Source organism: Maylandia zebra, linkage group LG7 (genome assembly GCF_041146795.1).
Source record: "Maylandia zebra isolate NMK-2024a linkage group LG7, Mzebra_GT3a, whole genome shotgun sequence".
Taxonomy (NCBI): Eukaryota; Metazoa; Chordata; class Actinopteri; order Cichliformes; family Cichlidae; genus Maylandia; species Maylandia zebra.
Window position 1 is genome coordinate 9,682,686 of NC_135173.1, and position 10,438 is coordinate 9,693,123.

Consider the following 10,438-nt stretch of genomic DNA (forward strand, 5'->3'; position numbering starts at 1 on the left):
CCCATAGGGTATTTTGTTTTTTGGACCTTTCTGATTTTGTGGGGAGAATACCAGTATATCAGCAGTGCCTGAAAGACTCAGACCATCCCGTCTGGCACTAACAACCATCCCACATTCAAAGACACTTCTGATACTCAGGCTGAACTTCAGCAGGTCATCTTGACCATGTCTGAAGGCTGTGGTAGGTTTACTTCACCTTTGGTCCACAATAAAGTTAGGTTGCTTCAAAAAGGAATAAAATAAATATATTTTGTTGAAATACATCAAATGCATGTTCTGTGGTTCAGATTTTGACCATAGCAGTTAACAAATTTGACTATGCAGCATTTGTATTATGCCAACTTCAGATATAACTCAGCATTATACTATAGAAATATACCAAAAACTGATCGAACATACTGCACAGCCAATAGAAGCTGTACAAACCACAGAAATAAAAGCTTATAATCATACACCTAATCAAAGTTGGTACAGCTGTTACAAATAAGAGACAAGAATCAAACATATTTGTCCTCTTTATTCATAAATATCACTCCTGTATGAATATAAAACAATCTTAAATTACTGCTTTTTTTTCTTTTTTTTTTAAAGAAATACTCTGGTGTTATCATTGGAAGCGCCAGTTGAAAGTATTGCATATAGTCTTGGTAGTTGCTAATGACTACACCTCACTGTATATGTGATGATAAACCTTAGACGTGATACATAACTTACTTCCTCAGTAATATGAAAGGGAGGCCACTAAACATAGGTAAACAAAGACAGGAGTGATTCACCCACTTCAATTTGAAGTACAAATTTTAGTCATTCAATTACAAAAAAAAAATGTTACAGGTAAATAAAAAAAACAAGGAAAAAAAACAAACAAAATCTATTACGAAAACTTCAAGCACTCGAGCACTTCTGTTTAAAGTTAAATGCCTAGCTGTTACTCAGAAAACCAAAAAAAAAAAAGGATGAAAAAGAGAAATCAAAATCTCCATTGGTATGTGAGTCACAAAAATATAAACTCTAATCTAGTATTTAGCAACAGCAGGCACTCCTGTGTTCAATGAATGAGGTAGCTAGACAGTAGGAACTGTACACAGGCTGAGATTTAAAGTGCCCCTATTATGCTTTGGGTGGTTTCCCTCATCCTTTTTTTGTGTTGTCTATAACAAATACAGTTTCTCTTTTCCCACAGAAAACATTGCTGCTGGACCGAAATACCTCATTCTGGATTTTGTTGCCTCTGAAATTTACATCACATTTTAAAAATACTCATATCCTTACTCTGTGCACATATACACCATATTTTAATACAAATTCACAACCAAGCTTCTTTTGTTTCCAAATTTTTCTGGTTTTGATGTTAGCCAGCAGACTGAGCATAAAATAGTGGAGACTATTTAGACTAATCTAAAGCGGCTGTCACTCTAACAAAACAATCACTTAGAAAGTTGAAAAGCATGCGTTTCTACTGTGGCTAAAGCCTTTTCTTTCTTTTCTTTTTTTTAAAACAGGCAACAGATTGTGGAGGGCTAGGTCAATGCAACCTGAGCAGCAATGACAGCATGAAATAAATTCTGGTAGATCCCTAAAATAAAAAATTCAGACCCTCTAAATGAGCATAATTGGGGCACTTTAAGGAAGGAGAGGACAAGACTGAAATAAAGTCAGAGTATTGCAGCAGAGGTGAACAATATTCCAGTGATGAATGCCGAGTCCGGCTCCTCGTTTTTAGTCGCAGCATAGAAGGTAAATTTAAGAATGGAAGCAGAGTCTCCTCTGAAATGTGGACTGAACAGGAGAGCTTTCACCTCACCCTCTCACTCTCAGTCATCTGCCACAGTCCCAGGTTTAACACTTTAAGGCACGGGAGCTGTGTTATCCTCTCCAAGCCCCTCTTGGTGATCTTAGTACAACCATACAGATCGATCCCTGTCAGCTGGCTCAAGTGGTCAGCTATCAATTCCAAGCCTTTGTCTGTGATTCGCACACACTGTCCAATGTTTAGAGTCTTGAGTTCGTGCATCTGGCGTACCATCCTGTTAATGCCATCGTCACTGATGTGACAAGAGCACAGAGACAGAGACTTCAGTTGATATAGCCCCTGGGCAATGTAAGCCAGGCTCTGGTCAGCAATCTTATCACAGAAGGAGACGTCAAGCCCGGTGAGCCGGAGGGAGCCCGTGGCCAGATGCATTATCCCGGTGTCACTGATGTTATCACACGACCGCAGGTTCAGGCTGCACAGGTGGGTCATGTGTGACAGGTGGATCATCCCCGCATCAGATATCCCCCCACAGAAGCTGAGGTTGAGCACTTTGAGCTTGTTTAGGCCCTTTGAGATATGTTTGAGGGAGAGGTCGGTGAGCTTCTGGCAGTCCTGCAAAGTTAACTTCTCCAGGGTGAGGCAACCCTCCGCTGCACTGCGGGTCATACCAGACAGGTGGCCGATGCCCACGTCAGACACATGCCTGCAGCTACGCAGGTTAAGGCTCTTGAGTCTGTGCAAGCCCCAGGCAATGAGCAGCAGGCCCGTGTTGGTGATATTGCTGCATCCCCCGAGTTCAAGCACCTCCAGGTTTTTGAGGTACTGAGCGATCCTTCCCAGGCTGGAGTCAGTGATCTGTTTACAAAGGCTGAGGTTCAGCACTCGCAGGGATGAGATGTCCTGCACAAAGGCATGTCCGAGACCGTTGTCTGTGAGGTTGAAACACCCACACAGGTTAAGGCTTTCAATGTGCGGCATCCCCTGAATCACGTAACTCAGACTTCGCCTCAGGCTGAGAATCTGAACCTTCTTGATGCCCCGAGTCTGCAGGCTGGGGAACAGAGACGGGTTGGCTCGCCGCAGATGGAGCTTGGCTTCCACCCCCCTCCACACCGACTTGTGGTAGGACGCGTCTCTCCAGGCCGTGCACACTTGGGCTACTCTCCCTTTGTCCTTAACGTCCAGGTAACTGAAAATAATGGCCAAAATTTCCGGGAAAAGGCACGAGATATGCGTCTCCATTTCAAACATGTCTGCAGGCGGACTCCTTTTGGCAGCACAGGCTGCTTGTGAGCGACAATACTCCCCCGAAACTCTGCTGCCGAAGTTGCTGTCTGGCCCGGCAAACGTTAGCTAACGTCAGCTAGCATACAGACGAGCTACCGGACAGCTTCAAGTGTAGAATGACAAAAAGAAACATGCTCTATTAGAGTCAATAAAAAACAAGAGCACGCAAAATGACCACTAGCTGCACGGTACTGCTGACAAGGTGGAGACAGAGGCAGGAGACTCAGAGATGGAGACGTAGTAGTTACCTAGCAAAGCTAGGCTAACAGCAGCGGCGCAGCGTCAGCTAGCTGTCCAAACTTGAGAGCTTCAAAGTCGGACAGCCCGTTCGTCCAAGACGCCCGGAACAGCTTATTCTTTACTCCAGCTCATGGCGACGCTTAAACTCTCTTGTGTAGGAACTTTTATCTCTCGCGCTGTTTTCTCGTACAACGACAGCTGCCCGGCTCCTTTATCTTCTTTGGCATTTCCATCCCGGATCTCCCCCATGAATAAACCAACTGTTAGCGCACGGCGACTAGCGACTCCTACTGGATCCATGAACATTTTTTTCTTTTTAAAATAAGATTGTATGGTTAAAAAACAAACAAACAAACAAAAAAACCCCAACAAACTCAATAGTGCTTTGCGATACTACAAATTTAGGTAGATCCGATACCAAGTAACCACAGGGCCAGCATTGCCGATACCAATGCCGATACTTTTAACTTACAAAAGCAGCTTATGTAGGGGAGAGCAGTGTGTCATGATCGAAGTGATTAATCATAATCGATTTGCAAGTTCTGGTCACATTTCAATCACCATTAAAGAATTTGCTACTTTCCAAAAATACCATGTTGACACAACAAAACATTCCTTTCAGTTTTTCATGTATTCTGAAATGCATGGACTGTAAATGTGCCTGTCTCTAAAAGGACCAGGTCACCTTCTGTTGTTTTTATGTGCTATGGGCTGCAAATAAAATAGATGTGTCAGTCAGCAAAAAAACAGGGGTCAGAAATTATTCATAAACTATGTTTGAGTTAAATTTGTCCATTTCCAATTCAGTAATTAATTTATCACAATGAAGTGATAAAAACACTGAAAACATATCAAATGTTTAAACTGAGAAAATGCAACATTTAAAGAAAAAATAAGGTTATTTTGAAATTGATGGCAGCACCATGTCTCAAAACAGTTGGGATAGACATACAAGACCACTGATAATCTCCCTCGATCTGGGGCTCCACGCAAGATCTCATCCCGTGGGGTCAAAATGATCATGAGAACGGTGAGCAAAGATCCCAGAACCACACGGGGGGACCTGGTGAATGACCTGCAGAGAGCTGCGACCAAAGTAACAAAGGTCACCATCAGTAACACACTACAACGGCAGGGAATCAAATCCCGCAGTGCCAGACGTGTTCCGCTGCTGAAGCCAGTGCATGTCCAGGCCCGTCTGAAGTTTGCCAGAGAGCACATGGATGATACAGCAGAGGATTGGGAGAATGTCATGTGGTCAGATGAAACCAAAGTAGAACTTTTTGGTATAAACTCAACTCGTCGTGTTTGGAGGAAGAGGAATACTGAGTTGCATCCCAAGAACACCATACCTACTGTGAAGCATGGGGGTGGAAACATCATGCTATGGGGCTGTTTTTCTGCCAAGGGGACAGGACGACTGATCCGTGTTAAGGACAGAATGAATGGGGCCATGTATCGTGGGATTTTGAGCCAAAACCTCCTTCCATCAGTGAGAACTTTGAAGATGAAACGAGGCTGGGTCTTCCAACATGACAATGATCCAAAACACACCGCCCGGGCAACAAAGGAGTGGCTCCGTAAGAAGCATTTGAAAGTCCTGGAGTGGCCTAGCCAGTCTCCAGACCTCAACCCCATAGAAAATCTGTGGCGGGAGTTGAAAGTCCATGTTGCTCGGCAACAGCCCCAAAACATCACTGCTCTCGAGAAGATCTGCATGGAGGAATGGGCCAAAATACCAGCTACTGTGTGTGCAAACCTGGTAAAGACCTATAGTAAACGTTTGACCTCTGTTATTGCCAACAAAGGTTATGTTACAAAGTATTGAGTTGTATTTTTGTTATTGACCAAATACTTATTTTCCACCCTGATTTACGAATAAATTCTTTACAAATCCTACCATGTGGATTCATGGATTTTTTTTTTCACATTCTGTCTCTCACAGTTGAAGTGTACCTCTGGTGCAAATTACTGACCTCTGTCATCATTTTAGGTGGGGGAACTTGCACAATCGGTGGCTATTTAGTATACACATCCAGAAATGCATACACTATTATATATTGTACATATATTTATTAGTTTCAGGTTGGCCATTCTTGTATTTTGCTCGTTTGTGTTGTTGTGTTTGCACATCTCTGTTGCTTGTGGGGCTCGCACACAAGAATTTCACTCGCATGTGCTGTGCCAGTGTGCCTGCACATGTGATGTGACAATAAAAAGTGATTTGATTTGATTTGATTTGACTAAATACTTTTTTGCCCCACTGTATACTCGTTTTATACCCAGTCATGCCAATTAACCTAATTAACTACAACATGTTACTCCAGTTGTTGTTGTTGATTTTGTTGTTGTTTTGTCTTTTTTGTTTTTTAATATTTTTCCTCATAAATTAAAATATCTCAGTTTAAACCCTGGATGTTGAGTTTTCAGATTTGCAGATCACTGCATTGTGTTTTTATTCACAATTTAAACAGAATGGCAACTTTTTTGGAATTGGGATTGTACAATTAGGTAAAGTTAAATTACCTTATTGTTAAATAAAACACACCTAAATTGCCTTTCTACAGTTATAACTGTTAAAACTGGTATTCGTGATTCATCGACAGATCGGCTCATTTCCTATCAGGTTTCCAAGTGAGGCCTTTTAAAGACTGATATCTTCTGGTCTCAATACGTGAGGTGGAGAGGACAACGGATAAAAACCCTCTTCCATCTTAGTCATCATAATTTAACCACTTAATCTTACAGCAAGCCTTTGTACATATACGAACAAGCCTTTATACACCTCAGAATTTATCATACATGTGTAAATAAATAAAGACAAATCTAGACAAAACAGGGCTTTGTGTCTGAAGTTCTGTCATGCATATAATGACCACATGCACACAGACATGTGCAAAGTATACAAGTGTATGCTTTGTGAGTTGTATTTGAAGCGCTACCAAAACAACAGTAGGACTGTTAGTTGAAAATGCAACAAGTAGTTGTTGTTGTTTTTTACATGTATAATTAATAATGCTGACTCTGATGGCTCAATATTTGAATGGCAAGTTTACTGGGCAGACAAACTGACTCATAACTTTTATACACAGAAGAATAAGCATAAGCATACAGCTAAACAAAGATAGCAGGGCAAAGCCAAACATGAATAAACATATCTATACGGCTTCCGTGTACAGAGAAAGTTGATGCACAAATATAAATTTAACCTAGATACACAAACATTCTTGTTCTTTGGCAGCTACATTAAACATCACACAGGAGCAAAGCACTAAAGAGCAACAGCAATAACCTCGGCACAGTGGCCAATATGATTTCCTAATTATCTTAGTTCATTATTTAAACACCCTTAATCAGTTTAGAAAACAAAAAAGCTCTTCTGCAATACATTATCGACACATTCTACATCCATGTGGAAGGCAAATGCAAAGCTGGAAGTTCTGGTAGCCTATCACCACCACACAAAGACGACAGAAAGATGTAACCTGCTCCCATCTGTGACTCATGAAGGGATGCTCCAAGCTGCTGCTCAGTGAAAATAGTAAATATATATATATGTATATCTTATGACAACTTAGACTGAAACGAGTCAGTTTAAAAAATGTGTGTGTATCCAAATGCTTTGTGTTTTACCTCAAGTAATTATAGTATTATTATATTATAGTTAAGTAAAAGTAGTTGCCATGAATCATTGGTGTGTTACATACGCCATCTTCCTGAAATAGTCACACGTCCATCATCCTGTGTGGACTTGTTACTTTGCCTTAATGCCCTCAAACTGGCAGGAAGCCCAGAGTTACTGCAATGAGGCGTTCACTGACCTGGTCACCTCTGGCTGCCTGGAGGACACACAGCGGGTGCATTACACTGATTGCTCAGTGAGGAAAGGACGAGAGAGGGAAATCATTTTACTGATTTACACACTGACAGTGACCCAGTACAGCAGGATTAAAAAAAAATCTTTTAGCCTCCTGTCAGTTTCATGCTGTCTCACTTCCACTTGGCTCATGGAGCAATAGCAAAACAGCTGCTGCTAAAGGTCTACAGCTTTGTGTGAGAACTAGCAGAGCTTATAATATTCTCTTTTGATATGAGAGTTTCAGATGCTGTGATGAGCCTCATGTCTCTGTAAAGGCTTTCCTGCTTTGGAATGACTTTTCTGTTCTGTAGAATATTCTAATTATTCTTAGATGTTCATGCATGTGCTGTCCATGCAAATATATTTGTTGTTAATGATTCATTAAACTGACAATATCTCTTTTTTCTTTCTGCTGAAAAAGCTGAAAAAGGTCGATTGAAATCCAACACACACAAACTTCTGTGTATTTCTAATGAACTGGGTTTTGTGGTTTGTCAGACAAATGGAAGATCCTTTTTTGTATTTATTTATCTAAACAAATGTGGACAACAAGATTCCCAACTATCTCAGTATTAGGTTTGTACCGAAAGTCTCAAAGTGTAAGATTTCATGTCATGTGCTTGTGCAGCGGTGAGAATGTAGCGTCCCACCTTTGACCTTTACTGCTAGAAATGCAGGGTCCACTGACTGCAGTTCTCCCAAGACCCTGAAACAATAAATATCTGTAATTCCTGGCATATTTCTGGGCTCCTGACTGTCTCTGGGCCTCTAAGTCGCTCACAAGGCTACCCCTTCCCCAGCTTAACCTCCACAATGCACACAACATAGACTCTTACAGGTTATTTCAGAGCATTTCAAGGGACTGAAATACAGAAACTGCTCTTATACAAAGAAGGCTATAGTAGGTTTTAATGGGAAAAGCGTTGCAAGCCCGGTAATCAGGTACAAATGCAAAATGTTCTTCTGTAGTCGAACAGATAAGGTTACTCCTGTATGTGTGCAAAACGGTTTGGTACTGCTTTACATAGTTTATGTCATGATGTCAAGTATTGTTTACTTCCTTTCTGGTGGTGAAGAAAATGAACTGTTTATTTGAGTGATTAACTTTTTAAACTCCCCTCCGCAGTTTAAGGAAGTTTAACTGCACATTTAATCCCTGAGATATTTTAATATAAGAAAAAAAGAAGTGCAATTTGTATACAATAAAGAAATGTTGCTCTGTCAGCCGGACTCATAAATGTGTTACTTCGGTGTTGTATGAGTGGCCATTGGGGTCGTCTTTTTCAGCAGGAAAAGCTGTAAAACGTATGAAAACACAATTGGTTAAAAGACCAAAATTTATGCTCTTCTTCACATTTCTCAAAGTCTTCCACTGGGGCCGGTTTAGAGTCTTTGCTGGGTCGATTTCTCCCCCCCCCCCCCCCCCAACCCGGCCTCATGTTTGACACCCCCGCCTTAGAGCAAAGCTATAAACCCCCAAAATCACAGTACAAGCTATACATGCGTGCTCTGCACTGTTAGACTGATTTATGTATGTGTATATTCCTTAGGTTGTGGGCTACAGAGCAGCAGCCTGTGGTGAAAAGTCGGTAAATCAAAGAGGAGTGTCAGCATGAGTCATGACTGTATTCATAAACCTCCACACTGCATTTCTGTTTTCAAGTGGACAGATGAAAGACCCCTTTGAACATTTAAAATTATATATATATTTACATAAGAATGTATCACAACTTTAAAATGAAAAAGACGTGTACACCGACCTGTTTTGTTTTGGGAGATTATGATATGAAAAGGAAGAGAAGCTGACACTGCCTTTGAGTAAGAATACTCAACAGTCCTCTACACTGTCAAGCCAGCAACTATCCCTCTTACCTCCACACTCACTCATCTTCTTCTCCTTCCTCATCATTAATTAATCAAGACCATTTTTAAGATCATGTATGTTTCTATTTTTAATTCTATAAAACACACCAGTCATGTTCTCAGAGGGGTTTTTTTCTTTCCTCCCACAAAGCAGATAACGTTCTGAAGTGTATAGAAATAACTCTGTAAAGCCTGAACCATTAAACAATAGCCAGAAAATTAAATATGTTTTGAAACTGGAGTGTTATTTGAGTTTTAATTTGCAAAAATTTTGCTACAGCTGGCATTTTTTTGGTGCAAGTTATTTGAGTTTTCTTGGGAAAAAACATCACACTGATAATGTAGTGACATACACTTGCCTTTACAGGGTTAGGTACTCTATGAATACATGTATGAAAAGCTTATTGTGGGTTGCAGTGTAAAGTACTTTGAGGGGTCAGGGTACATAAAGAGGGACATAAAATCAACCAACCGAATCTGAACTACAGAGAACTGTTTAGCCACACAAATGAATAGACATCACTCAAAAAATGTAACTTAATTTTGTCTTACTGTATAATGTTGCACAGGCTGTCTGCATAATGTGAGTTGTAGCATCAACATTTAAAGTGCACTGTGTGGCATCTTCTTTAGCTGAAGGATATTTGTGTATTTATTTATTTTTCTTCTGTCTGAAGTCTCTGTGCTCAGCTGGGACAACCTCAGCCCAGCAGAGGGCAGTGCTGGACCGGGGAAACAAAAAAAAAGTGGCACCGTACCATCACGGTACACCAAATTAGATCATAAACATTTCAAAACAGAATCGGTAAGTCAAACAAACAATTCAGATGATTTTACTTTTCATCTTATTCTTTACAGAGGGACGAATGTTTTCACCAGGAGTGTACAGACGGTCCAGTCGTAACATAACAAGATAACAGTCATAAGTGCAGAGTGACATAACAAGACAGGAAGGAAAGGAGCACTAAAGGCAGCAGGAGAGCAAGTGAGGGATGGTGATTCCCCTCTCGGCCTCCCCTGTGGCTGGACTTGTCTCTGCTAATGACCCTGTGTGCTGGCTCACACAGACAGATGGTGAATTAACTCCAATTAGCCCACTCTCACCAGATCTTCTCTGACAGCTCTCCACGCACCCACTCATACACACGCTTTGTCTTTTTTCTATTATAGTCATTTCATGGAAACACTAGCACAAACCACAACTGATACCGAAGTCTAGTGCACCATAACCAAAAACCAAGGCTGATACACACTATGTGGACTTCTGCTTTTTGCTCAGAAGTCCTCATGAACAACATTATGATACCACAGCATAAGCAATGCAGCACAATTCTTTGCATTTATTTGTGTCACATGTTGTCCGAAAGAAACAGGCCAACATCTGATTTCTCAAAATAATATTTGCAATTCTGCATCTTAACTCACTCTATAGC

The 10,438-nt window shown here is 40.9% G+C and overlaps 1 protein-coding gene across 1 annotated transcript; it reads right to left on the minus strand.

Moving 5' to 3' along the window:
• Positions 1–497: 497 nt before the first annotated feature.
• LOC101486990 (F-box/LRR-repeat protein 14) lies at positions 498–3,666 on the minus strand. Its single transcript, XM_004553359.5, has one exon. The coding sequence runs from the start codon at positions 3,005–3,007 to the stop codon at positions 1,796–1,798; it is 1,212 nt and encodes a 403-aa protein (XP_004553416.1). The 5' UTR covers positions 3,008–3,666; the 3' UTR covers positions 498–1,795.
• Positions 3,667–10,438: the final 6,772 nt, after the last annotated feature.

Coding starts and splice junctions, on each gene's coding strand:
- LOC101486990 (XM_004553359.5), bottom strand. CDS start 3,007: ATGTTTGAAATGGAGACGCATATCTCGTGCCTTTTCCCGGAAATTTTG.